The following is a 27,994-nucleotide window of genomic DNA, read 5'->3' on the forward strand; positions in this document are numbered from 1 at the left end:
ATGCAGGCGTGGCAAGGCTGGATCCTTAACCCACTGTGCTGGGCCAGCATCCTGCTGCTGCAGAGACACCACTGATCCCCTTGGTCCAAAGCGGGAACTCCAAGGATTTCCATTCTTGCATCTTTTTTTTTTTTTTTTTGCTTTTTAGAGCCATATCCGTGGCATACAGAGGTTCCCAGGTTAGGGGGTTGATCAGAGCTGCAGCTGCTGGCTTGTGCCACAGCTACAGCAACACCAGATCCAAACGGTATCTGTGACCTACACCACAGCTCAAGGTAACGCTGGATCCTTTTTTTTTTTTTTTTTTTTTTTTTGTCTTTGCCATTTCTTGGGCCACTCCCGCGGCATATGGAGGTTCCCAGGCTAGGGGTCAAATCAGAGCCATAGCCGCTGGCCTACACCAGAGCCACAGCAACGTAGGATCCGAGCCACGTCTGCAACCTACACTGAAGCTCACAGCAACGCCGGATCCTTAACACAATGATCGAGGCCGGGGATCGAACCCACAACCTCATGGTTCCTAGTTGGATTTATTTCTGCTGCGCCACGATGGGAACTCCCATTCTTACATCTTTAAGACTTGGTTTGGGGTTGGGGTCTGCACCACACTTGAGCCGGACTGGAGCCCTCAGGTGGGGGGCTGAGGGCTCTTGGGAAGGAGGGATGGTTTGAATCATTCTGGGTATAAAGGGGATGGGGTGGGAGAGGTCTGTGGGGGCAGTGTGGGGACCTAGCGAGGAAAACGCCAAGGCTGGAAGGACTAGTTCACTGGGCATGTGCGGGGAGGTAGGTGGCCTTTGGGTGAACCCGGGTTGAGCTCTGGCCTCAAGCAGTGTGACTTCAGGCAAGCTGGCTTAGCCTCAGTGGGGTCTCCTGTGAAGCGGGCACAAGGATCCTTCTCCTAAGACTGTGGGAAGGACGCAAGGAGACCGTAGACTGACAGGCCCAGAGGCGAGGGAGCCTTTCATGTCAGCGACACCTGAGCTACTTTCTAGGGACTGGGCGCCCCTGAGTGGGGTGTGAGGGCTCTTGTGGACCAAAGGAAGGTTCTACAAGTGTCTGATGGAGGCAATGCTTCGTTTAGGGGGCTCTCAGTCCTGCACCAGACAAGGGCTTGCCCAGCAGTCAAGGACATGTCCTGGTCCTTTGAGTCTCATTTGGGCATTAGATAAGACCTTTTTTTTTTTTTTTTTTTTGTCTTTCTACAGCCTCACCCGTGGCATATGGAGGTTCCCAGGCTAGGGGGGTTGAATAGGCGCTGTAGCTGCCAGCCTACACCACAGCCACAGCAATGCCGGATCCTTAACCCACTGAGCGGGGCTAGGGATCGAACCGAGTCCTCATGGATACCAGTCGGGTTCCTTACCACTGAGCCACAAGGGGAACTCTAAGACCTTTTACCAAAAGAAAAGGTGGAGACTGCTCACTGAATAGAACAGTACAGGCAGGGAAACCTCACTTTGGGTGAAAAAAACGCAAGTGTGTGTCACCAAAGACCTGGAAAGACAGGAGCTGGGTGCTGCTCGGAGAGGCAGGACTCCAAGTCTTTATTCACTTTTGCATCTTTGCCTGAGGAGAGCTTAGTTCTCCCAGCCTGCACAGAGCCTGCTGTGGTGATCCCCGGCTTACTGCCAAGGGCTGAGCTCCAGGCAGGCCCGCCAGGCTGGCTGCTCTGACCTCCTCCCCGTCTTCGCACCCGTCCAAGCACTCTGCTGCCGCCCGGCCTTTGCACTTGTGGCTTCCTCTTCCTCTTCACCCTCCAGCAGCCACGTGGCCTGGGAGGGGGGTTCCTGGGTGCTCGCTCGGGCTCACCGCACTTCATTTCCTTTGGGTGTCGTACCACACGTTACTAGGAGACGAGTTCCAGGACGCCTCACTGGCTTCAAATTCCGCACTGCTCAGAGGATGTGCGGGGTTTCTCTCTCGCCCATGAAAGCGGGGCCCTCATGTGCTCACCGCTGAGGCCCCAACTTCTGGCCACTCAACCCATGTAAAGCTGTGCATGTGCATTCGATTTAGATTTTACTCTTCACGTGAGCCCACAGCAAATATTCTATTCTTAGCCCATGTTTTCAAAGTGGAGCCACCCCAGCGGCCTGGCTTCCCCGCCCGCGGTCCCCAGGTTCCAGCGCAGTGAATGACAGCGCCCCGAGGCCAGTTGCGTCCAAGCCCGTTTATTTGGTTCCCGGCGGGCGGCGCATCAGGCCTGCATCACGGGCCTGGACTTCTCCGCCTGCAGCTTCACGCCCGAGCCCGCGAAGCCGGTGCCGCCCTGGAGCAGGAGGAGAGGCGGGGCGGGGCCCCGGTGAGTGGGCGGGGCCCCGGGAGGAGGCGGAGTCCCGGCGCAGGGGGCGGAGGGAGCGGCTGGGCTTACCCGCTGCAGCACGATGATGTCGCGGTCCGTGAGCTTCTCCCCGTTCACCGGGTCCACCATGTCCTTGCGAATCAGCTTCTCCACGCACTCCAGGGTGACCACGGCCCCGCTGCGGGGAGGGGGACGGGGAGGCCCCCCGATCAATCAGAGGCCCCAGAGAGGGAGAGCCACACCCCAAGCCCGCCAGCTCCCCAGGTCCCCAGGGGACTCACGAGGGCCGGAGCACAGCGCACGGCGTGGCGTTGCTCAGGCTGTCGCGGGTCACGGCGCACACGTAGCGCTCGCTGCGCGTGATGAGCCCCACTCGGTCCACGGAGCTATCGAGCGGCGTGAAGCGCACGGGGGTCAGGTCCGACATGCGCAGGGGCTTCCCAGACATGGGGCAGGTCACGACGCGTGACTGGGGACAAGACCGGGCAGGGTCAGCAGGCAGGGCTTAGAGTCAGGCAGAGGGAGATCGGGGTCCCTATGAGGGACAGGAGGAGGCCCTCGAGGCACTGGGGGACCCTGGCCCTCTCTGGCAAAGTGGGTGCACGTGTGCTTGCTGGGGTGGGGGGCCCCACCGGCTTCTCCAGCTTTGTGGCCTTGGCCTCGGGGGTCAGCGACGGGATCCAGAAGCTGGGCAGCGCTTTGTCCTTGTCCTTGCCTGCGGGGCCCGCGCTGGGCCCGGGTTGGGCGTCATCTGCGAGGGGGGCAGGGGTTCGGATTTGGCACCCAGGGAGGCCCTGGGCCCCACCAGGATGGCACCCGCCTTCAAGTCCACCTCTCCCTCACCTGGGCTGTCCCCAGACGCAGCCTTGGGCGTGAAGGGGTTGAGGGGCCGGCTCACGATGGCCGCCTCCTTCTCCAGGAAGCCCCGAACCTGATCCTGCGCCGCTGCGCGCTGCAGCTCCTTCTGCTCCTCTCGCCGGGCGCCCCGCTGCTTCTCGTAGGCCTGCGGGCGCCGGCGAGAAGTGAGCTGGGCATCCTCCTGTGGCTTGTGAGTTTGGGGCATCCTAGGTGGAGGCTAGGGTGGTTCTTTGGCTTTAAAGATGGGTAAACAGGAGTTCCCACTGTGGCGCCAATAGGATGGGCTGCGTCTTGGGAGTGCTGGGCTGCAGGTTGGACCTTTGGTCCTGCATACTGGGTTAAGGATCTGGCATTGCTGCAGCTGCAGCACAGGTCACAGCTGTGGCTGGGATCTGATCGCTGACCTGGGAACTCCATAGCCACCGAGCAGCCAAAAATGGAAAAAAAAAAAAAAAAAGGGTAAACTGGGGCCCGCTCAGGGGGCTGTCTTGGCAGGGGCTCTGTTTGGTAGAGGCTGGTGACCGCCCGGGTGCAAGGCTTTAAGTGGCTGTGCAGTCATCCACGGCAGGCCTCTGCCACCTTTGCTTGTCCCCTGCACCAGGTGTAGGACACTTAGGTCATTTCTCGCTTAGCTGGTTTGGGACTCGGTGGCTTTTTTGTTCCCTAGCAGCAGAGAGGTCAACAGCCTGGCTCAAACCCTGCCCTTTGTCACTCATTAGCTCTGTGGCCTCCAGTAAGTGCTGTGACTTCTACTGGCCTCAGTTTCTTCATCTGTAAACTGGGATAACAATGGCGACCTATCTAGGAGGCTCACACGGAGGGCCACACAGGGAGCTTTTTTAAAACACTCAGCACCTGGTCTGACATATCCTAAGTGCTCAATAAATGTTACTCGTGGGCTGTATGAATGCTACAGTGTCTCTCTGAGTTATTTATTATATACTATATGCGCTGTTGACTTGGTCTCTGCTCCCTGCCCTCGAGGGGCCCTAGTTCCAGGGGAGTAGCGAGCAGCTAAGGTTTAGGGAGCTGGGAAGGCATAGGCAGCGTGAGGTCAGGAGGAAGCACTGGCCAGGTCACCCGTCAGCCCATTTTAGAGACGATGAAACTGAGGCCGAAAGAGATGGAGCTGGCATCTCAGGGCCACAAGGTGGGGGAGAGCCCCGCTCCCTGCCTCCTGGGGCCTGCCACCCAATGGGAGAGTGGGCATGTGTCGGAAAACCACATGGAGAGTCACAACTGTGACAAGTGTGCCAAGGAAGAGGTGACAGGGGCAGGCCCTCAGGCCCTGGATTAGCAAGGGTCAGAGGAGGCAAGACGAAGGACTTAAGCAGAAGCGGGAAGGGACAGGGCCGCAGACAGACAGACGCACACAGGCAAAGGCCGGAGGGAAAGGAATTCAGCCGGAGGCCCAGCATCGAAACCCACGGCGCCAGCGTGCGCCCCACCCCCCCAGCCCCTGCACCTTCATCTGTCGGGCGATCTCCTTCTTCTGGTGCAAAATGTACTCCAGGATCGCCTCCCGCTCATAAAGGTAGCCATCGGGGCTGCGGAGAGAGGAGGGGGTGAGAAAACACAGGCCGGGCTCAGGGCATGTGGCGGGGGCTTGGAAATCACGCGCCAGACCCGGGCTCCCCACCCTGGGCACCAACCAAGGGTCATCCAGGCAGCAGCTCACTCGGGGCTCAGCTTAGCTCTCTGAGGTGAGGGCACCCGTTCAACTCCCCTGGCATCTTTATTTTTCTTTGGCCCTGCCCACAGCCTGCGGAAGTTCCTGGGCCAAGGATCAAACCTGGGCCACAGCAGCGACCATGCCGAATCTTCAACTGCTAGGCCACCAGGGAACTCCTTCCCGGGCTTTGTAACGTGCTCTGACGTGTAGGAAAAATCTCGTGCCGTAAAGGGTGAGCGCAGCAGGCCGGGCTTGTCCACACCCTGCACCTTCCCACCAAGCGACTGGCCCCTGCCTGGCTCCTGGGAGGGGACCGCTAAGCCCTTGGAATGTCCTGCCTGAAAAGAGTGCCTCTGTTCACTTGGGGGGCTGGGCTCATGTGATGTCCTCTTGAACCTCGGGAGGGGCTGGAAACCAACGTCCCCCAAGCTGAGGTGATGAACCTCCAGTAAAAACCCTGGATGCCAAGGCCAGCGTGACCTGCCCTGGCGGGCAGTGATCCAGTGCTGGGAGAAGGAAGTGCTTCTCTCCCGCGTGTCCACAGAGACAATGGGAGGCTTGTGTCTGTCCCTCTGGGCCTCTGCCCTACGTGCCTTTTCCCCAATGATTTCTTCTCTTCCTGCCATGCCCACGGCAGACAGAAGTTCCAGGGCCAGGGACCAAACCCACACCACAGCCGTGACACCCGATCCTTAACCTGCAGAGCCGCCCGGGAACTCCTTCCCACAGCTGCTTTGAATCTGTAGCCTTTCCCTGTCCCAACCTGTCCCTTGAGGAGAACAGCTTTGAGTTCTGTGAATTCGAGTGAACCCTCGAACCTGACTGTAGCCTCAGGGACCCTGAGCCGCAATTTCCTCTCACCACAATCTCTCTAAAAGGGACTAGTAATCAAACACATATTTAGTCACTAGGCTAAGTACCTTACACCTGTTATCACGCCGCAGCCTTTGCCAGACCGTAAGAGGCAGGTAGCGGTCAGCGCTCCACAGTGAGTGGTTATTATGGGCTGGCGATGGCCCAGGAACCCCCGCCCGTACTAGGAAGGGATGCTTTCCCATGCCCAGGGAAGCGCACGAGGATCGGGCCCGTGCCTCAGACCACGCTGAGGCTCCCGGAGCGGGGTGGCGTGCCCAGGACCCCCACACAGCCCCCTCCCTCCATGGGTCCCCTTGCCCTGGCCACCCCGTCCCGCGGTCCCAGCCTACGTGACGACGGGGTCGTGGCAGGGCTGCAGAGAGAGGCAGCAGCAGTCAAAGTCCTTGACTGCATCCCGGCTCAGTCGAATGTTCTGGGTCCCGTAGCCTGAGGCCGCTGGGGGCAGAGACAGGCAGAGGGATGGAGACACGCCCTCTCTGAACCCGGAGAGAAAGGCTCAGAGAGGACGCGGAGGTGGGGGTGCTCGGAGAGACAGGCGGCCAAGACCTTGGCCTGGGGTCTGGGGGGTGGGGGGCAGGGGCTGCCCGACCCACAGGAAGGAGTTGGTCCCCAGGGGGTAAGTGACAGACAGGCCCTGTCCCTTGAGGCAGCTCGGGGTGCGGGGGGGGGCGGGGGGCACTGCATGGCCAAATCCCCTTGGGCCTCCTGGCTCTGTGACCAGGTTCAAGTGCCTGAGCCTCTCTGGGCCTGTGTCCCCCATGGACCGCAGAGATTCCCCCGTCAGTGGGAAGCCTTGGATGGGTTCAGCACAGGGGAGAGGGCTGTGGGCTCACGGGGGCTGTTACTCACACGGTCATGGCCTTCAGTCACATGGGCTGTTACTTACACGGCCATGGCCATCTGAGGGGGGAGATGCCCGCACGGAAACCACACCCGAAGGGGCAGAGTGACGCCGGGACTTGGAAGATCCAGGGGCCCGCCTCCCAAACCCGGTACCTGTGTCCTTCTTCTTCTCGTGGTAGGTGTAGACGGCCCCCGCCGTGCAGTTCTTGCCGTGCCGAGTCATCCCTGGGGGAGAGGGGCAGCTGCAGGGCCGTGGTGGCCGGAGGGAACCCACGCAGGGAGGACTGGACCTTTCTGGGCCCCCGATCTGATCTGATGGGAAAGCTGTGTGCAGGGCAGAGGAAGACAGATTTTTTCACATATTAGAAGGTTAAGCAATGCCTATGCCCTCCAAAAAAAACCAAAAAAAACAAAACAAAAAAAAGGAGTTCCCGTCGTGGCTCAGTGGTTAACGAATCCGCGATTAGGAACCACAAGGTTGCGGGTTTGATCCCTGGCCTCGCTCAGTGGGTTAAGGATCCGGCGTGGCCATGAGCTGTGGTGTAGGTCACAGATGCGGCTCAGATCTCGCGTTGCTGTGGCTGTGATGTAGGCCAGCGGCTATAGCTCCTATTCGACCCCTAGCCTGGGAACCTCCATGTGCTGTGGGAGCATCCCTAGAAAAGACAAAAAGACCAAAAAGAAGGCACTTGACCATGACAGTGAAAAAGACCTGAAGTTTGCCTGTGGACGTGGATGTCGGCAGGGGTACAGGGTACATGGCGTGAGTTACTATAAGGTGGTGGAAGGAGGGTTATATAGAATCTGATGGAAAGTTCTAGCACGAGACATGATAGGAGGCACTGGTAACACACTTAGGGAACGAAAGCGCCCGCTAAATGTTCAGGATGCGTGTGTGCTGTGTGTGCCTATGTGTTCGTTCAACCAAGGGTGCCTCGGTTCGCTTAGGTGCAACGTGCGTTAACACTCAAATTGTTCGCTAGCGTATCAATTGTGCTGAATAAATTCTGAGGTTTTTTTTTTTTTTTTTTCTTCTGCTTTTTAGGGCCACACCCGCAGCATGTGGAGGTTCCCAGGCTAGGGGTCAAATCCGAGCTACACCTGCCAGCCTATACCACAGCCATTACAAGATCTGAACCACATCTGTGACCTACACCACAACTCATGGCAACGTGGATCCTTAACCCACTGAGCAAGGCCAGGGATCAAACCCGCAACCTCATGGTTCCTAGTCAGGTTTGTTTCCGCTGTGCTATGACAGGAACTCCCAAATTCTGAGTTTTCAAAACAAGCATTAGAGCAGAACTCACCCTGGGTGGGACTCTGGCAAATCAACAAGAACAACCCAGCTACCCCAGTAGGGTAACGAGCAAAGGCCAGGAAGAGACGGTCTATAGGTCAAAGACAGGGGGATGGAGAGACACCTCCAACCCTCCCCACAGGGAAGCGGCGGTGGTGTCACTGCGCAGCTGTCACCGGGCTGGAGGGCGAAGCTCTGAGCTGGAGCAGACCAGGCTCGGGGCATCATCGGAACCATCAGGTGATGCTGCTGGTACTTGAGCGAGGTGGGTGCTGGTGATTCTACCCCTGGGTGGACGTGGCCCAAAGGCGTTCTCAGAGACACCCTCTAGGGAGCACGCATGGGGCGGTTACCATGATGTCACTTATACCGGAGGGGAGTCGAGGCAACTGGGTAGCCCGGCAGGTGAGATGCTGACCAGGTATGTACAAAGCATTGTGGGTGGAGCTCAAAAACATCATGCCAGAGTTCCCGCTGTGGCACGGTGGGTTAAGAACCCGACTGCTGGGAGTTCCTGCTGTGGCTCAGAAGAAACGAACCCAACTGGTATTCATGAGGATGCAGGTTCGATCCCTGGCCTCGCTCGGTGGGTTAAGGATCCAGCATTGACGTGAGTTGGTCGCAGATGCGGCTCAGATCCAGTGTTGCTGTGGCTGTGGTGTAGGCTGGCAGCGCAGCTCTGATTTGACCCCTAGGCTGGGAACATCTATATGTCTCAGGTGCGGGCCTAAAAAGCAAAAAAAAAGGATCCAACTGCTGGAGTTCCTGCTGTGGGGCAACAGGATTGCTGGCCTAACACAGTGGGTTAAAGGATCCAGCATTGCAGTATAGGTCGCAACTGTGGCTCCGTTCTGATCCCTGGCCCAGGAACTCCTGTGCCATGGGTTCAGCCATTAAAACAACAAAAAAAGATAAAAACACCATGCTGGGTGGAAAGAAGTGAGAAAAAAACAATCTACACATGCACAAAATGGGTACCTTTTAGACACCTGCAAACAAAAGGATCACGTTTACAAGAATGGTTGTCTACGGGAGTTCCCACTGTGGTGCATCAGGTTAAGGATTCCACATGGTTTCTGCGGGGTCTCAGGCTCGATCCCCAGCCCAGTGCAGCGGGTTAAAGATCCGGCGTTGCAGAGTAGGTTGCAGCTGCTGCTAGGATTCCTTCCCTGGCCTGGGAACTTCCGTGTGCTGCGCGTGTGGCTCCCACCAAAAAGTGGTTGTCTATGTAGGGGAGGGACTGGCTCGGGGATAAACAAGAAGAAATCGGTGAGACAAGGAGGATGGGGTTACGGATCAACATGCAGGATTAAGCCGTGAGACCTTGCGCCTGGGCTCGAGTCCAAGTTGGCCCCATTCTTGCTGTGGCTCTGGACTGCTGAATTCCCCTCTGAGCCCTTTGCTAAGAAGTGGGGGGAACCACGGGATCTAGCTGACCCCACTGGATTGCTGTGTGGACTAAATGAGGTCATACTTAGAGCACGCAGAACGGGCAGGGATGTTTCTCCCCAGCTCTGTGGCTGCAGAGGAGGCTCCAGAAATGGGGGAGCGGGGGAGCACAACCAGGGGCCCCCAGATGTCAGAAGCCAACTTCATCTCCATTTCCCCTTTGGGGACGCTTTCAGAAACCCGCCTTTCACATTCAAAACTTTGAGCTATGGACCTCGCTCTCCCCCTACTGGCGCCTTCCTCCCGGAAGCCAGTTTTTGCATTGGAGGTGCGGACACAGAATAGATGCAGGCCCTCAGGACGGAGCTTGACACGTTCTGAAAACTGTCTACACCCCCCTAACTACTGCCCCGGTGGAGACCTGGACCACTTCCATCACCCCTGTGGCGGCCGCTGTGCTGCTTGCAGAAGAAGCTAACCGTGCTGAAACACCCCAACTCGACCCACGGCCCCTCCTCCAGCTTCCCCTCGGACCCCAAGCTTTGGAGCAGGTGTCCAGCACCTGCTGCCTGCCCCCCCCCGCCCTGCCCCCCACTCCCGTTTCCGCCCCAGCCCCACCCCCAAGGGTCACATTCACCTCCTGGGGGACAAATTCCCTGCTCTATTCTTAGTTGTCAACTGCTTTGACCCTCTGCGGTATTTGGCACTGGGCTGCTGGTCTGGTGGCCAAGCTCTCTGGCTTCGCCGACCAGGACACTTTCCCTCCGAGAGCGAGCCTTTCTTTGCTTGGCCAGGAGGTCGTGGGAAGAATCACAAGGGATGCTGCCGGCCCCCTGACCGAGGGCCACCTCGCCGCATCCCCATCTCATCCATCATCCAACCTCAGCCACCCTCTGAGGTCGAGCCCATTGCCATCCCCACCGTGCGGAGGGGCAAACTGAGGCACAGAAGTGAAGCCACGTGCCTAGGCCAGTGGTTCCCTAGGATACTTTCAGGGAGCCCGCAGAACTACTCCCATGACGCTGAAACGTGTCTGCCTTTGCTCTTCTTGTTCTCTCCCGAGTGTACAGGGGAGTTTTCCAGAGGCAGTGTGACATCTGCTTGGACATCCTTGGGTTTAAAGGTCTCTGTTACATTACATGGTGGAGGGGAGACACCAGGTACAAAAGGCCGTGTGTTTTTTTTGTTGGTGGTGTTTTTTTTTTTTTTTTTTTTAGGGCCACACCCACAGCATACGGAGGTTCCCGGGCTAGGGGTCGAATCGGAGCTGGCCTACACCACAGCCTCAGCAACACCAGATCCAAGCCATGTCTGCAACCTACACCACAGCTCATGGCCACACCGGATTCTTCACCCACGGAGCGAGGCCAGGGATGGAACCTGCAATGTCATGGTTCCTAGTTGGATTCATCTCTGCTGCGCCACAATGGAAACTCCTGTTCTTGATTCCATTTATATAAAAGGTCCAGGAATTTCCATCGTGGCTCCGCAGAAACGAATGTGACTAGTTTCCATGAGAACACAGGTTCAAATCCTGGCCTCGCTCACTGGGTTAAGGATCCAACATTACTGTGAGCTGGGGTGTAGGTCGAAGATGTGGCTCGGATCTGGCATTGCTGTGGCTGTGGTGTAAGCTGGCAGCTGCAGCTCCAATTCAACCCCCGGCCTGGGAACTGCCATATGCCCCAAGTGCGGCCCTAAAAAGACAGAAAAAATTAAATAAATAAAAGGTCCAGAATGAGCTGATCCATTGACACAGAAAGCAGACTGGTGGTTGCCACAGGGCTGGAGAAGGGGGAACTGAGGGGGCATGATGTATGTGTGAGTATGATTACTAAGGGGTATGGGACTTCTTTCTGCAGTGATAGACAATGTCCTGAAATCAGCAAGTGGCGATGGTTGCAAAAATAGTGATTATATGAACCTGCTAAATTGTACACTTTTAGGAGAAAATTTTTCCTTTTGGCCATGCCCTTGGAATGTGGAAGTTCCCGAGCTAGGGACTGAACCTGCGCCACAACAGTGACAATGCCAGATCCTTAACCCACTAAATAGTATACTTTTTTTTTTTTTTTGCTTTTTTTTTTAAGGCTTCACCTGTGGCATGTGGAGGTTCCCAGGCTAGGGGTCCAACTGGAGCTACAGCTGCCCGCCTACACCACAGCCACAGCAACTCAGAATCCAAGCTGCGTCTTCCACCTATACCACAGCTCACGGCAACACTGGATCCTAACCCATGGAGCTATGCCAGGGATCGAACCCACCTCCTCGTAGTTCCTAGATGGATTCCTTTCCACTGTGCCACGAGGGGAACTCCCTAAATACTGTACTTTATTTATTTTTTGTCTTTTTGTCTTTTTAGGGCTGCACCTGCAGCATATGGAGGTTCCCAGGCTAGGGGTCTAATCGGAGCTGTAGCCACCATCCTACACCACAGCCACAACAACCCCAGATCCGAACTGTGTCTGCGACCTACACCACAGCTCACGGCAATGCCAGATCCTGAAGCCACTGAGCGAGGCCAGGGATTGAACCCATGGAGTCCTCATGGATACGAGTTAGATTTGTTTCCGTTGAGCCATGTCGGGAACTCCCCCAACAAAATCTAGATAGAACTTCCGTGAACAATAGCTCTTTGGGGTCCCTAATGATGTTTAAGTTCCTGAAGCCAAAAAGTTTGAGAACCGCTGACCAGGGCTGACCAGGGTTGGCGGGTTTTCAGCAGAAGCTGAGCTTTCGTCCAGGGCGCGGCACCGCATCCTCGGTGAGGCCAATTTCAAAAAAAAACAAAAAAACAGATCTACTACCATCTGGTGTCACTTGACATTTCAGAAGGGACACAGCCAAAGTAACATCAGCTGTTATTTCTCATCCTCCCATTTTACGGAGAAAACAGACCCACAGACTCTTGCAGGTGGGAGGTGGCAGCAGAGCTGGACTGGAACCCAGGTGGCTGGGCTCTCGGGCTGCCCCCTCAACTCTGTGACAGCTGTCAGTCCTCCCGAGGAGGTGGGCCAGTCAGAGAATAAAGGCCAACCCAGCCCCATCCGCCCACGAGATCTTCAAAGAGCAAAGTCTAGTTCGCTCTTTCAGCACATTTCACTTCAGACCCGATATCCACATTGGAGAAACGGGTCTATATTTAGGTTTCATAAAACTTACAGATGCAAATGCACATGCATGGGTCCTGGTTGGGGCCAAACATATTTAGAGGTTTTCTGGTAATTACATCCCCCATTGGCACTTGAGTGTAAATGAACTGAAATAATCCAGGAGTTCCCCGGTGGCTCCATGCGTTTAAGGGTTGCAGGTTCACTCCCTGGCCTGGGAACTTCAGCATGCCTCAGGCATGGCCAAAAAAAAAAGAAGAAAAAAAAGAAAAGAAAAAAAAAGAAAAGAAAAAAATAATAAAAAATACAGTCCCTCGGGGGTACCCGTCACATCACTGTGCCCCACAGCCTCTGGGGACTGGCGGCTGCTGTGTTTAAAAAATGTGACCGCAAGGCTGTTCGTATCATTCGTGATTCCGGAGCAGCCTCTCCTCTCCAGCTGGTGCGCAAATCTCCCTTATTATCTCCCTTTTCTGCAGTTGGTTTGTTTGAATCCTGACTCTCCGGGCAGGGTCAGAGATTCCTCTGAGGATGAAAGGAGGCTCTGAGCCCCGCCCCTAGAATGGCGAGGGTCACGTGGACACTGCAGGTCCCGGGGGGCCGGGTGGGGGGGGGTCGGTGCGGAGGCCAGGCTGTTCAAGGAACCCAAAGGGCCAATTATGAGGACATCTAGAAAGAGGATGTGTTGAAAGCGGCAAAGAGGGAGCTCCCCGAGAGCCGAGGCCAGCATCCGAGATTTTCTATTAATTACGGCTGATGGTTCCCTGAACCCGGCCCTGCTCTAAACCTTTTATACAATTGAGTTTCTACCCCATTCCACAATCCAGATGGTTGCTACAAATGAGGAAAGAGGCACAGAGCAGGTGCCCAGGGCTGTGCAGCTGGGGTTTGACCCAGGCATCTGTGTCTGCGGCCATGATCACCCCGGTGCTGCCTGGCCGTGCTGGCTCTCGGCGTGGGATGGGGGCTTCTTGTGTGGGCCTGGTCCTTCCTCCTGGAAATCCCATCCCCTTGCTCCTCCGGGGCTCCGAGGCAGAGGGGCCTCCTGTGGGAAGCCTGCCTCTCCAGGCTGAGTCAGGTGTTCCTGGTGCCCTGACAATGCTACGATTTACGACCATTACAGCCGCCACTCCTCAGGAGTCCAGGAGCCCCCAGAGGAGGGCAGGGCCTGGACTGGACTCCAGGCTGCGTCCCAGCTCTGCCTGGCACCTGGGATGGGGGAGGGGGCTCAGCGATGCCATGACAGGCTTAACCACTTCCCAGCCAGGCCTGGGCAGGTGGACTCAAGGAATGAATCACTGAGACCGTAAGCACAAAAGCACTGAGAATAGAAATGACTGGCACAGCCTTCAAACACCTCTGCGCCAGGGCCTGTGCCAAGCGCCTCATAGGTCTGAACTGGTCTCTTTTTCAGTGGGTTCCCTGAGAGAAGAGCCCTGGTGAGCTTTTTATTTATTTATGTTTTTGTCTTTTTGCCTTTTCTAGGGCTGCTCCCGTGGCACATGGAGGTTTCCAGGCTAGGGGTCTAATCGGAGCTGTAGCTGCCGGCCTACACCACAGAGACGCAGGATCCTTAACCCACTGAGCAAGGCCAGAGTTCAAACCAGCAACCTCATGGTTCCTAGTAGGATTTGTTAACCACTGCGCCACGACAGGAACTCCCCTGGTGAGCTTTTCAAAAGGGAACTTTGAGAGTTCCCATTGTGGCGCAGTGGAAATGAATCTGACTAGCACCCATGAGGATGCAGGTTTGATCCCTGGCCTTGCTCAGTGGGTTAAGGATCTGGCATGGCTGTGGCTGTGGTGTAGGCTGGCAGCTGCAGCTCGGATTTGACCCCTAGCCTGGGAACCTCCCTATGCCGTGGGTGTGGCCCTAAAAAGACAAAAACAAACAAAAAAAAAACAAAAAAAACAAAAAAACCCAAACAAACTCAAAAACCAAAAGGGACCTTGGATCAAATCACTTTAACAAGCTGGGATAAAACCGGTGAGAGGATTGAGACATGGGCCATCACTTTGCAGGCCCGGATGACACAGTTGATTTGGGTGACAACAGTCGACCGATGCCATTAAGGCAGAGTCTGACTGGAACTGGATGTTTGCGGGACGCTGATACTGGCTAGTAGAAGGGAGATTTTTTTTTCTTTTTTGGAGGGAAGCATGCAGCAGCTTGATGTGGGATCCCGGTTCCCAGACCAAGGACTGAACTGGGGCTGCAGCAGGAACGTGCCAAATCCTAACCACTAGACCACCAGGGAACTCCCAGTGTTAGGGTTTGTTTCTTCGGGTTTTTTTTTTTTTTTTTTTTTTGGTAGAAAGGAGAAAAGCATAGCTTTACAAGGGCAGGTTTGTGCTGATCCTACCTGTATTGCTCAGCTCGGGCCGCTAAAACAAAATGCCATAGATGGGGTACCTTCAACAACAGGCAATCGTGTTTTTTTGTTTTGTTTCGTTTGTTGTCTTTTTGGGGTCGCACCTGCAGCATATGGAAGTTCCCAGGCTAGGGGTCCAGTCAGAGCTGTAGCCACCAGCCTACGCCACAGCCACAGTCACAGCGATGCCAGATCTGAGCTGTGTCTGCGACCTACACCACTGCTCACGGCAACGTGGGATCCTTCACCCACTGAGCGAGGCCAGGGATTGAACCTGTGTCCTCATGGATACGAGTCAGATTTGCTTCCGCTGTGCCACAACAAGAACTTCCCAGAGAGTAAAGATTTTCAATTTTGTGGGCCACATGGCCCCTGCCAGAGCTACTCACTCCCGTCCCTGTGTGGCCAAGCTGCCATGGCCACTAGTAACCCAATGGGCATGACTGTGTTCCAGTCAAACTCTATTTATGGACACCGGTATCTGAATCACATATTACAGTCATGGGTCACAAAATGTAATTCTTCTTTTGATTTTTTCCAGTTGCTGAAAACGTTAAAACCATTCTTGGGGAGTTCCCTAAGAAACTCCCTAAGAGTTTACTCCCTAAGAGCAGTCTAGTGGTTAGACTCCGGCACTTTCACTGCTGTGGCCCAGGTTCAACCCCCGGTCTGGGAACTGAGACGCCACATCAAGCTGCTGCATGCTGTGGCCAAAAAACCAAAAAACAACTATTCTTTTTGTTCTTTCTTTTAGAGCGCACTCTCCGCATATGGAAGTTCCCAGGCTGGGGGTCAAAGCAGAGCTCTAGCCGCTGGCCTACACCACAGCCGCAGCCGCAGCCACTTGGGATCTGAGCTGGGTCTGTGACCTACGCAACACCAGACCCTTAACCCACTGAGTGAGGCCAGGGATGGAACCTGAGTCCTCATGGATGCCAGTCGGGTTCCTTAACCACTGAGCCACAACGGAAACTCCAAAAAACAACTATTCTTAGTTTGTAGGCTGTACCAAACAGTTGGGGACTGTCCAACTTCTGTCTGACAAAGAAATTATGTCTAGACTATATGAGAAACTTACAACCCAGTAATACATTTAAAAAAACCCAATTTAAAAATGATCAAAAAAAGAAAAAATAATTTAAAAAAAGGAGTTCCCGTTGTGGTGCAGCAGAAACAATCCGACTAGGAACCATGAGGTCGCAGGTTCGATCCCCAGCCAGGCTCAGTGGGTTAAGGATTCGGCATTGCCATGCGCTGTGGTGTAGGTTCAGATCCTGCATGGCTGTGGCTGTGGCTGGCAGCTGCAGCTCCAATTCTACCCCTAGCCTGGGAACCTCCATATGCCGCAGGTGCGACCCTTAAAAGACAAAAAGACAAATAAATAAATAAAAATGTGCACTGATTGAAATACATGTTTCTCCAAAGAGGATATATAAATGGCTAATAAGCACATGAAAAAATGTTCCACATCATTAACCATATAGGAAATGCAGTCAATCAAAACCATAATCAAAACACCACTTCCGGAGTTCCCGTCGTGGCGCAGTGGTTAACGAATCCGACTAGGAACCATGAGGTCACGGGTTCGGTCCCTGCCCTTGCTCAGTGGGTTAACGATCTGGCGTTGCCGTGAACTGTGGTGTAGGTTGCAGACGCGGCTCGGATCCCGCGTTGCTGTGGCTCTGGCGTAGGCCAGTGGCTACAGCTCCGATTCAACCCCTAGCCTGGGAACCTCCATATGCCGCGGGAGCGGCCCAAGAAATACCAACAACAAAAGACAAAAAAAAAAAAAAAAAAAAAAAAAACACCACTTCCCACCTAGAGGATGACTCTAAGCAAAAAGTCAGATAATGGGGGGGTTCCCGTCGTGGCTCAGTGGTTAACGAATCCGACTAGGAACCATGAGCTTGAGGGTTTGATCCCTGGCCTTGCTCAGTGGGTTAAGGATCCCGCGTTGCTGTGAGCTGTGCTGTAGGTCGCAGATGTGGCTCAGATCCCTCGATGCTATGGCTGTGGTGTAGGCTGGTGGCTACAGCTCTGATTTGACCCCTAGCCTGGGAATCTCCATATGCCACAAGCACAGCCCTAAAAACCAAAGAAAAGTCAGATAATAACAAGCATGAAGACACTGGAACCCTCCTACATTGAAGGTGGGAATATAAAATGGGGAGTAGCCACTGTGGCAAAGTCTGATAGCTCCTCAAAAGGTTAAACATGGAGCTACCACTTGATTCAGCAATTCCACTACCAACAGAAAACATTGGTCCACACAAAAACTGGTACACAAGTGCAAGCAGTGTAGCCAAAAAGTGGAAACAACACAAATGTCCACTGACTGATGAATGGATAAACAATATGGCATATCTCATACAAAGGAATACTATTCAGCCTTAAAAAGTAGTGATACATGCTACAAAATGCGTGAACCTTGAAAATATCATGCTAAGTGAAAGAAACCCAGACAGAGAAAGATCCCTTGTGGCACAGTGGGATGGGTTAAGGATGCGGGGCTGCGCAGCTGTGGCCCAAGCAGCAACGCAAGTGGCAACTGCAGTGGATGTGATCAGAGAAAAAAATGACTCCATTTATGTGAAATATCCAGATTAGGTTAATCCATGGAGACAGAGAAAGTAGGTGAGCGGCTGCCTAGAGTGTGTGTGTGTGGGGGGGAATAAAGGAAAAGACACTACCATTTCAAAGAAGTGAAAAGGGTTTCAGATGATGGGATTAAAAAAAGAATAACTAACCCAGTTTCTTCAAAGAATCAATTGCATTAAGAGAAAAACTGGGTAGGATGGAGGAGAGACTGTTCAAAATTAAAAGCAATTTAAAAAGAGACATAACATGACTCGAAAGGATCCCAATTCAAGCAAATGAAACTTTTTTTTTAGGGCCGCACCTGCGACATATGGAAGTTCCCAGGCTGGGGGTCGAACTGGTGCTATAGCTGTCGCTACGCCACAGCCACGCCCGATCCGTATACCACAGCTCACAGCAACGCTGGATCCTTCACCCACTGAGCAAGGCCAGGGATCAAACCTGCGTCCTCGTGGATGCTAGTCGGGCTGGCTAACTGCTGAGCCACGACGGGAACTACGGAATTCTTATGTTACTCTCTCACTTTTACATGTTTGAACCTTTTTCCAGTATTAAAGGAAAATTGCTGTAAAGGACCCATCAAATCCAAGTTCGTACCCCATCAGCAGCCCCGTAGGGATATGAAACCAGGACAGCCAATCCCCAAAGCTCCATAGAGGAAAATGGTAAACCCTACAGCAACTCCGAGAGGGAAGGCTGTCAAAAAGGTGCAGAGAGGCGGCGACAGGCGACTGCACAATATCCCCCGCCGCCCTCCGCATCACAATCTGGGAAACTAAGGGCAGGAAAGGGGTGCTCTTCCTCAATTTTCACGTCTTAGACTCTCTAGAACACCAGTCCCCTCCTTTCCCCGGGAACCCCGGCCCATCCGTCCGTAGTGAAACTAAAACTCTCCAGAGAACTGAAGGTTTGGGTACCTCCAAAGATTTCTGGGACTTGTAGTTCAGCTTCAAACTTGGAGCGCCTAGAGCGTTCCACTAATGACTGTCGGGAAGTCGGAAATTCAAAATCCTGTCCCACTCTCCCTTGGGACCCCGAGACTCTAGCCTACGCGAAGACGATCGCAGTAACGCCATCCCGCCACCCCCTGGAACTCACCTTACAAACAACGCCTTCTCCCTCCGAAGCGGCTTCAACTGTGCCCCTACACCGGAAAGGAGCGCTGTTTTCCCTCCCCGCTCTACACACTTCCGGCCGGCGGAAGAGACAGGAAGTAGATCTGCCCCTAGTTGCGGAGGTCTCTCTTCTGGCTAGGTAAGTCTTCCCTTCTTCTCTTCCTCCCTCCGGAAACGTGAGTGGCAATTCGAAGGTTCCGGTCAGTAAAACTGGCGTAAATAGGGGGCGCGCTTAGTATATACTAGGCGTTTCCCGGGCGGGCGATTTCCTGCTGGTACCGAGGCTTCGCGTCTCTCTAAGGCTGTGTCTAAGGACTAACCACTTCGCCCAGTGACTGGAAAGCCGGCTTACCCAAGGATATCATCCACTTTTCTGCTGCAAAATAAGAGTTAATAGAGAAGGGATAACTCCACTGTCCCCACTTTACACATGGAGCATTGGAGCAGTCGGAAGTCAAAGCCTTTCAAATTACCTCAGGAAACAGGAATTTATTACCGCATACTCACCTCCCACCCCCAGGGGCCAAGGCGTACATTTCTCACTAAGGCAGTTTCCCTGTCAGTTTCTAGGTATTGACATCTCTAGATATCTGGAGCCCTAGATGTTTAGTTCCCAGCTCTCACTGGCGGGCTCTTGGGGCGGGGTGGGGGTGGGGGGATTGGATAGGAGGAGGGAAGCTGCATATCCAACTCCCTAAGTGCCCCCACTGTGTCGGAGAGGCTGGCCCTCCTAAAGGCTCTGGACCGTGGCCCTTAATCATAAGGTCCCTTTAAATACTTAGTCCCTTACCTGAGTCCCGCCCAAGGCAGGTAATCACAAACCCCGCCCCTCTGGCCAGAAACCTGGATTGTGCCGACTATAGAGAGTAAGGCACCCCTCCTTCCTCTCCCCTCCCCTCTCCCCAGCCCCTCTTCACAGCTGGCCGCAGCTGGCCCAGGAGGCCCCTATTAAGAAGGAGGGGACACTGTTCACAAGTCTGGGCAGGTAAGTGAATACCCTTGGAGGCAGAGCCTGGCTTGGGGACCCTGGCGATCTGGCTCCCCGTTCTTCTGAGATCCAGAAGTCGGAGCCTCCAAACCCAGGAGCCCAGGACCCCTGCTCCTTCCTCCTCCTCCTGGACCCAAGGATATAGGCCTCCGCTCTATACCTCTCCTGTCATCTTTGATCTCCGCGGGTGGATGTGGCAATGAGCACAGAGAGAGGCGGGTGTACATGGAAATTACCAGGGAAGGCAGGAATGCCCCTCAGTGGACATGTTTATGAGCACCTACTGTGTGCCCAAACCCGTGCTGGATACTGCAGACACAGCAGAGAAAAAGATAAGCTCCTAGCTCTGGTCCCTGGAGGGACGTTGCCTTTGTTGAAATCCTGCCTCTGAATTGCACCCTGTATGAATGTGGGCAAATTCTTTGACCTCTCTGTGCCTCAATGTTCTCATCTATCAAATGGAGATAATGATAGCACTGCTGTGAAAATGAGACTGAGTGAATAGAGGTAAACGACCTCAAACAGTGTCTGGCCCAGAATACAGGCTACCTAAGTGTCTGTATTATTCCCGTCATTCGTGGACCACAGAGTGGGTCAGAGAGACCTCGCCTCATTCTCCAGGCCCTGAGGTGTTTGTCGTCTAACTAACCACACCTGGTTCCTAGCGTCCACAAAATATGAGGGGCCACCCCTCTGTGCTGCTGCTATACCTGGGATTAACCACCTGCCTGGACTCCTCACCCAGCGGGAAGCACGACCAAGGTGAGTGTTTGCAGGAACGAACACCCGGAGACCAGGCACTGGCAGCCACCTTCCCCTGACCCAGGAAGAACCCAGCCACGGGTCTCTATCCCCTCAAGTTCACGTTCCTCCCTGTCCCCAGTCCTAGGAATCCTCCATTTTTCTTTCTTTTTTCTCTTTTTTGTCCCTTTTTTTTTTTTTAATGGCTTCACCTATGGCATATGGAAGTTCCTGGGCTAGGGATCAACTCGGAGCGGCAGCCACTGGCCTATGCCACAGCCACTGCAACGCCAGATCTGAGCCGCCTCTGTGACCTATGCTGCAGCTTGCAGCCGCGCCAGATGCTTAACCCACTGAGCAAAGCCAGGGATCGTCCCTGCATCCTCACAGAGATGATGTCAGGTCCTTAACGCTCTGAGCCACAACGGGAACTCCCCTTCCATTTTTTTTGTACCTTATGTCTTTGAGGCCCAGAAGTCTTCCTGGACTCTCCAGAGGCCCAGAGCTTCCTGGGCAGCCATAGCCGGATTCCGCGAGCCAATCACTGGGACCTGGAGCTGCTCACCCCTGGGAACCTGGAACGGGAGTGTTGGGAGGAGAGGTGTTCCTGGGAAGAGGCACGGGAATATTTTGAGGATAATACTCTGACGGTGAGGGCCTGGGGTCCCCGGAGTCCCCTCTGTCTTCTCCAGGACCTGGGGGTGGGGGTCCTTCCCCTCAACTCCCTTTGCCCTTGTGCCTCAGAGATCAGGGTGGGCTGGATTGGGGTGTGGAATCTCCCAGCTGATGCTGCCTTTCTGCCTTCTCTACTCCTGCCCATTCAAGGAGCGCTTTTGGGAGAATTACATCTACAACGGCAAAGGAGGTGAGTCGGACAGGGGAGCCCTCTTGCTCTGTGCAGCTGAGGCAGCCCCTGCCCGTGGAGGCTGAACCCACATCTTCCACCCCAAACTCGCCCCCTCTAAATTCCATGCTCCCTGAATTCCTGGAGGTGGTTATTTATTTATTTATTTATTTTTGCTTTGTAGGGCCACACCTGTGGCATATGGTGCTTCCCAGGCTAGGGGTCCAATTGGAGCTGCAGCCGCCGGCCTACACCACAGCCGCAGCAACACAGGATCTGAGCCACATCTGCAAGCTACACCATAGCTCACGACAATGCTGGATACTTAACCCACTGAGCAAGGCCAGGGATCAAACCCACAACTTCATGGTTCCTAGTTGGATTCGTTTCCACTGCACCACATCGGGAACTCCATGGAGATGGTTATGAAAGAAGTCCCCTCCTTGGAGACTAGAGGCCCTAACTATAGAACCTGCCACAACTTATTCAGAGGAGGTCCCATATCCCCTGGAAAGGGGACCGTTGCAGGAGAGGTTCCAGTCCCTGGGGCCTCAGGCTCAGAGTCTCTGGCCTACCTGAGCTCCCCTTTGGAGTTCAGAGTCCCAGCCAATTCCGCAGCTTGGTTGCTAGGGGGCTTGCTCCCTAGCAACGGGTCTGTGGAAGCCTTTCTGTCTTCACCTGCCCTATCAGCCCACCCCTCAATCCCTCCTCTGAGTTCTGAAGCCCCATCAGTGGCTGCAGCCTTGTTGCTAAGGGCAGGCTGCTCCTTAGCAACAAAGCCTGGCCAGGCCGGACCAAGGGAGCCCGCGGCACTCAGTACTTGGCTGGCGTCCTCACTCCCACAATCCCATCCAGCCTGGCCTGGTTGCTAAGGAGGCCTTCTCCCTAGCAACCACACCTAGCCGGGCTCAGGCCAGGAGCCCAAGGCCTCCTGCCCATAGGAGGACCCCCCTCCAGGCACCAGACATCCACCCCCTTGTGGCCTGGTTGCCAGGGGTGGATGCACCTTAGCAACAGGCCCTAAGTCTGGGCTGGATTCCTCACATTGGTTGCTAGGGGAGGAAACTGCTTTGCCACAGGCCTTGGAAGGCCTGGTAGCTCCTTGAAGCCACCTGAAACAGGTCTGACTCAGGAGGGCCCCCCTTCTCAGGGCAGCAGCTTTTTACTAAGAAGGCTAAAAGCCTGGGGTTTGCTATTTGAGAAAAGTCCCCCGGCCCAGGGCCAAAGGAAGTTTCCCCAGCAGCAGGACCTAGCAAAGCCTGGCAGAGTCCTGCCCGATGCCTCCCCCCCCCACTGCCCCCCGACGTTTCCTCAGGCGTGAAGCTGTGGATCACTGAAGGCCCTGCTCCTGAGCCAAGGGTCCTCGTGGGTTCTAGACACCAACAGTATTATGGAGGGGACATCCCTAAATTCCTCTCTCTCTCTCTTTTTCTTCTGTCTTTTGAGGGCCACACCCACGGCATATGGAAGCTCCCAGGCTAGGGGTGGAATTGGAGCTGTAGCCGACAGCCGACACCACAGCTTAACCCCCTGAGGGAAGGATCCAACCCGCATCCTCATGGATACCAGTCAGGTTCATTACCACTGAGCCACAACAGGGAATCCCCCTAAATTCCTCTCTGGATAAATGAATTTTTCCTCACCTTCTGGTGAGGTCTTGTCTCTCCGTGGCCTGGGTGGTAAAAGGGACTGCATTCTAGGAGTTCCCGTTGTGGTGTAGCGGAAATAAGTCTGACTAGGAACCATGAGGTTTCGGGTTCAATTCTAGGCCTCACTCAGTGGATTAAGGATCCGGCATTGTCGTGAGCTGTGGTGTAGGTTGCAGACACGGCTTGGATCTGGTGTTGCTGTGGCTGTGGTGTAGGCTGGCAGCTGGAGCTCCTATTAGATTCCTAGCCTGGGAACCTCCACATGCCTCAGGTGTGGCCCCAAAGAGACAAAACAACAACAATAACAAAAAAACACCACACACATTGGAGTACTTTGGTGGCTCAGCAGGTTAAGGATCCAGGGTTGTCACTACTATGGCTCAGGTTCAATCCCTGGTTGGGGAACTTCAGGTGCAACAACAACAACCAAAAAAAAAAAAAAAAAAAAAAAAAAAAAGGAGAAAAAAAAAAGAAATGCACAGGAGTAATTATTTATTTATTTTAATTTTTTTTTTTAAATGAGAGTTGCAATTTTTTTTTTAGGTTCTCTCTTGTGTTTTCTTGTTTTGTTTTGTTTTGTAATTTTTTTCTTTTTTTGCCACACAGGCAGTATATGTGGAAGTTCCTGGGCCAGGGATCAAACCTAAGTCACACAGCAGCAACAAGAGCCACAGCCGTGAGAACACAGGAGCTTCAAACCGCTAGGCTATCAGAGAACTCGCAGGAATAATTTTTTAGTGTCACTATATCTCATGTATTCCATGGGACATACTCATACAAAAAAATTATTCATTATATCTGTAAAATTTACATTTCAGTGGGTATCTTCAGTATGATCTGGCCACGATCAGTTTGGGGGCCTAGAAAGTTGGCTAGCTGAGTTCCCTCCACTACATGTGTAATTGCAGTCTTAGGGAGTTCCTGATATGGCTCAGTGAAAATGAATCTGACTAGCATCCTTGAGGACACGGGTTCGATCCCTGGCCTCACTCAGTGGGTTAAAGATCTGGCATTGCCATGAGCTGTGGTGTAGGTCAAAGACGTGGCTCAGATCTGGCGTTGCTCTGGTTGTGGCATAGGCCAGGGGCTACAGCTCGGATTTGATCCCTAGCCTGAGAGCCTCCATATGCCACAGGTGTGGCCCTAAAAAAATAAAAAACAAAACAAAACCAAAAACTCTGCAGTCTTAAGAGGGTCTTTTCTCCGCCTGGAGAATAGCTGCCTCACTTTCTCATCCCAGATGAAGTTATCACAGGCTCTTAATGCATTTATTTATTTATTTTTGTCTCTTTAGGGCTGCACCCTCGGCATATGGAGGTTCCCAGGTTAGGGGTTTAATCAGAGCTGTAGCCGCTGGCCTACACCACAGCCACAGCAAGCCAGGATCCGAGCCGCGTCTGCGACCTACACCACAGCTCACGGCAATGCCTGATCCTTAACCCACTGAGCGAGGCCAGGGATCGAACCTGAAACCTCATGCCTCCCAGTGGGATTTGTTTCCGATGTGCCACGACCAGAACTCCTCTGTCTGCATTTAATTCATTGCATTTTTGCAACCTATCTGGGAGGGGTTATATGCTCCCATTTTTCAGAGCAGGAAATGGAGGCTCACAGAAGTGAGTAGGGTGAGTTGCCTGAGGTCGCAGAGCTAGGAGGAGGCCCCAGCTCTGCCTGGCTTCTTGGCCAGTCCTCTTTCCACAGGGGAAGGTATCTGGATGTTGGGGTGGGCGACAGCCTCTGAGGCTGTGCCTTCCTCCCCCTCTGTAGGGCGTGGACGGGTTGATGTCGCAGGCCTGGCTGTGGGGCTGACATCCGGCATCCTGCTCATCGTCCTGGCCGGCCTGGGGGCCTTTTGGTATTTGCACTGCCGTCTTCGGGGCCGAGGCCAGCAGCCCAGTCCTCAAGAGTAAGGGGGCTCTGGGGAGGAGAGGCTGGGGGCTGGAGGGTGGGGTGAATAGAGGAGGGGGTAGGGTCAACCTAAGGAGACGGGCCAAGGTTTGGGGGCAGGTGGGCACTGCTGAAAGACTGGCCTATCTTCAGCCCTTGGCCCACAGGAGGAACTCGGTATTTGCTGCCTGGCTGTCTTTGCAGTGCCAGGTTCATGTGTGATTATCATCCTGTGGATATTGTATCTGGTGAGGCTTCAGCCTGTGGTCTGTGGGTGTTTGTGGGTGTCTGTGGTATGTATTTCCGTGTCGACAAGGTATAGCTGTGTTTGCGTGTGCGCGTGCCTGTGTGAGTTGTCTAGGTGTGTCTTTCTCAGTGGCAGGGTCTAAGAGAGGGCTTTAGCAACAGTCTTGAAGGAACGTGGGTCTTTTTTTTTTTTTTTTTTTGGCTGCAGCATGGAAAAGTGCCCAGGTCAGGGATCAGACACAAGCTACAACAGAGACAATGCTGAGTCCTTAACCCCTGGGCCACCAGGGAGCTCCTATACTGGGTCTTCTTAGGAAGATTTTTTTTTTTTTTTTTTTTTTGTCTTTTTGCCATTTCTAGGGCCGCTCCCGTCGCATGTGGAGGTTCCCAGGCTAGGGGTCAAATAGGAGCTGTAGCCTCCGGCCTACGCCAGAGGCACAGCAATGCGGGATCCGAGCCGCGTCTGCAACCTACACCACAGCTCACGTTGCCGGATCGTTAACCCACTGAGCAAGGGCAGGGACCGAACCCGCAACCTCATGGTTCCTAGTCGGATTCGTTAACCACTGCGCCACAACGGGAACTCCAGGAAGAATTTTTTTTTTAAATGATTTTTATTTTTTCCATTATAGCTGTTCTTAGGAAGAATTTATTGTAAGAGAGGATCTGGGCAGTTTGGGTATCTCTATTTGTTTGTTTCTTGGGGGTATCTGCCTGCCTCTCTGCAGGGCTGTCTCTTTCCCCATGATGCTGTCTGTATCTGGAGTACATGTGTGTCTATGAATGCCTCTATCTCAGCAGTTGTTGATTTCTGTGGCTGCCTGTCCCTGTGCATCTCGCTGTCATTTCAAGGTGCTTTGTGTACAGTCAGGTTGAAGATGAGCCTCTTTTTCCCTAGTCCACTTCCCTTCCACCCCCGTCCCCCAACCACCCTCAGAGTCTCTGTCTCCCTAAGTCGTTCCTCCATCGCCTAAGGCTCTCTATCCTGTAGATTCCCTCCCCGCCCCGCTAAGAGTGCACTTTCTGTCCCCAGGGCCGAGCTCATCAGCCCCCTGAGTCCCCTAGGCTCTCTGAGCCCGCCGACTCCCCTGCCTCCACCCCTACCCCGGGGCTCCCCACCTACGAACAGGCGCTGGCGGCTTCTGGGGTGCACGACGCACCTCCGCCCCCCTACACCAGGTATGGGGCTGGGCTTCGGCCCGGGGGCGGGGCGCAGAGGGGAGGATCCTGCCGGAGGAGGGGCGTGGGCTCGGGGGCGGGCCTTGGAATTTTGAGAGTATTATCCCCGGCGAGGCTGGGAATTGGGGGCGTGGCCCAGGGGTGTGTGTGGAGCTTTATTAGGAGGGTGGGTCTTGTACCCAGAGGGTGCGGGATTGGCTGAGATGCTCAGGGCGGGTCGGAGTGGTCTTGGTTGAGGGGGAAACACAGCCGGGTCTTTGACTCCCCACCGTGTTCCTCCCCTTGTAGCCTCAGGAGGCCGTGTTGAAGAGCTGCTTCGGAGCCAGGGTTTTCGGAACGTTGCCCCAGATTCATTCCGGATTCCGGAACCTCCCAGGGGTTCTTAAACTCCGGCACTGAGCTTTGGGGGTGGTGGAAGTAGGGGTCGTCCGGTCGGAGGCCTATCCTAGCACACGTGTTTCCGCCGCGTACGGATACACGCAAGGTCCCGGGGAACGTGTCCCCGCATCCCGGCCTCCTCGCAGCCCCCTCGGCTTTCTGGAGGGTGGGGGTACCCGACAGCCCCGCCCCCGGGGTAGGCGAGCGTGGAAACTCGGACCCAGCCCCACAGGCCAGGAGTGCGGGCGCCCGCGTGAGAACGTGTGACACGGCCATCGCCGTCGGTGTCACGGGCCACGCACACGCAGCGTGGCGTGTCTTCATTTACTCACAGGGGCACTCTGCAACCCAGAGAGGGTGGGGGGGTATATGTGTAAAGCGTGCTCGGTTGGGGGCAGGCCCGCAATGCACCCGGGGGGCTGGAATTGGGCTCTTTGCTTGAATAAAAACCTTTTGGAAAAGAGATTCCAAAAAAGCGAAATAATGCAAAAAATAAAAAAATAAAAAAATAAGCTGAACCGCGTTCCCGGGCGCGTCTGCGCACGGCGGAGCTGGCTTTCTGTACAACGCTGCGCCCTACACCCCCAGGCCCTGCTAGCGCTCAGTGTCTGCCTCTCTCTCTCTCTTTTTTTTTTGCATTTGCACGGGATTGTGGGAGGAAGCGGAGCGCAGCCAGACACCCCGCCGCCCGCCCCCCCTTCCCCTCCCCCCTCCCCCAGCCGCCTTGTGCAAAGATGGCTGCACCGTGAGCGCAGAGGAGGAGGAGGCGGCGGCGGCGGCGGCGAGAGAGCGAGCACCCAGCGCCCGCACCCACCCCGGGGCCGCCCGGGACGCCCCCTCCTGAGCGCGCGCCCCCCCTTCTCTCTTGCAAGCGCCGGGGCAAAGGCGGAGACAGCGGGGTCCCTCCTCCCCCCTCTTTCCCTCCAGGGGGAACCCCCCTTCCCCCCTCCTTGGCTAGGCGGCTGCACCCCCTCCCTGCCCGCCCCTCCGCCCCTGTCCCCTCCCTCCCCCGCCTGGGGCCTTCCCGGGCCTTCGGCGGCTGCAAAGAAAAAGAGAGAGAGAGAGAGAGAGAGAGAGAGAAAGGAAAAAAAAAAAGCAACAGCGGAGGGAGCGGCGGCGGAGGAGAGCGCGCGCGCGCCCCCTCCCTCCCTCCCTCCCTCCCCCTCCCCCCAATTTCCACCGCGGCCAATTCATGGACAGGAACTACCCCAGCGCCGGCTTCGGGGACCCGCTCGGCGCCGGGGCGGGATGGAGTTACGAGAGGTCAGCGAAAGCTAGGTAAGGAGCCGAGGGTGGCCTGGAGGAAGGGGCCAAGGGGTGGGGGCCAGGCGGGCCGGGCCCGCCCGGCGACGCGTGCATCGCAAACTCCCCTCCGGCTTGCAAGGGAGCGGCCTTCCTCGGTTTGCAACAACGCCGCCGCCCCAGTTTGCAAATTGCAAACTCCGCCAAAGCCAGCTCTGGCATGCAAAGGGAGAGCTGCAACGGGAAAATGGGGGTGCAAAACAATTTCAGACGGAAAGGCCTTGGGGAAGGTGGGAGGGACTGGCGAAGCAAGGCCTGGATTTCCCCCCATTCTTGGATTCCTGGCTTGCTGACCCCTCCCCCCCCTGCGCCCCAGGCTTTGCTCTTGCAAAGGTGAGAAGG

General features: G+C 54.9%; 3 protein-coding genes across 3 annotated transcripts in view; 2 read left to right on the plus strand and 1 right to left on the minus strand.

Annotated features, from left to right (window-relative positions):
• On the minus strand, nt 1,518-18,572 carry NOSIP (nitric oxide synthase interacting protein). The gene is made up of 9 exons (XM_003127327.5): nt 18,422-18,572; nt 6,708-6,878; nt 6,041-6,146; nt 4,629-4,710; nt 3,149-3,308; nt 2,938-3,056; nt 2,587-2,774; nt 2,375-2,483; nt 1,518-2,272 (listed from the first exon to the last, which is right to left on the minus strand). Exons 2-9 carry the CDS (start codon nt 6,775-6,777, stop codon nt 2,201-2,203), a joined length of 906 nt encoding a protein of 301 aa, XP_003127375.1. The 5' UTR covers nt 6,778-6,878; nt 18,422-18,572; the 3' UTR covers nt 1,518-2,200.
• On the plus strand, nt 18,521-27,194 carry PRRG2 (proline rich and Gla domain 2). Its single transcript, XM_021097559.1, is given in 10 exon segments — nt 18,521-18,577; nt 19,345-19,423; nt 20,092-20,188; nt 20,636-20,817; nt 20,993-21,032; nt 24,428-24,566; nt 25,827-25,888; nt 25,891-25,972; nt 26,534-26,634; nt 27,070-27,194. Coding segments are annotated over 8 exon segments (816 nt in total). The 5' UTR covers nt 18,521-18,577; nt 19,345-19,423; nt 20,092-20,103.
• PRR12 (proline rich 12) overlaps nt 24,430-27,994 on the plus strand; it is a 33,231-nt gene continuing 29,666 nt past the window's right edge. The window contains 3 exon segments of the mRNA XM_003127347.5: nt 24,430-24,566; nt 25,827-25,972; nt 26,261-27,628. Coding sequence (XP_003127395.3) covers nt 27,543-27,628 — 86 coding nt within the window. The 5' untranslated portion in view covers nt 24,430-24,566; nt 25,827-25,972; nt 26,261-27,542.

Source organism: Sus scrofa, chromosome 6 (assembly GCF_000003025.6).
Source record: "Sus scrofa isolate TJ Tabasco breed Duroc chromosome 6, Sscrofa11.1, whole genome shotgun sequence".
Taxonomy (NCBI): domain Eukaryota; kingdom Metazoa; phylum Chordata; class Mammalia; order Artiodactyla; family Suidae; genus Sus; species Sus scrofa.

Excerpts from the sequence above, each read along its gene's own strand:
- NOSIP (XM_003127327.5), bottom strand. The coding sequence starts at position 6,777 with ATGACTCGGCACGGCAAGAACTGCACGGCGGGGGCCGTCTACACCTAC. Across the intron at positions 2,775-2,937 it reads CCACAAAGCTGGAGAAGCCG|TCACGCGTCGTGACCTGCCC; the intron begins GTGGGGCCCCCC and ends TCTTGTCCCCAG. Across the intron at positions 2,484-2,586 it reads TGCGCTGTGCTCCGGCCCTC|CGGGGCCGTGGTCACCCTGG; the intron begins GTGAGTCCCCTG and ends CCCTCCCCGCAG.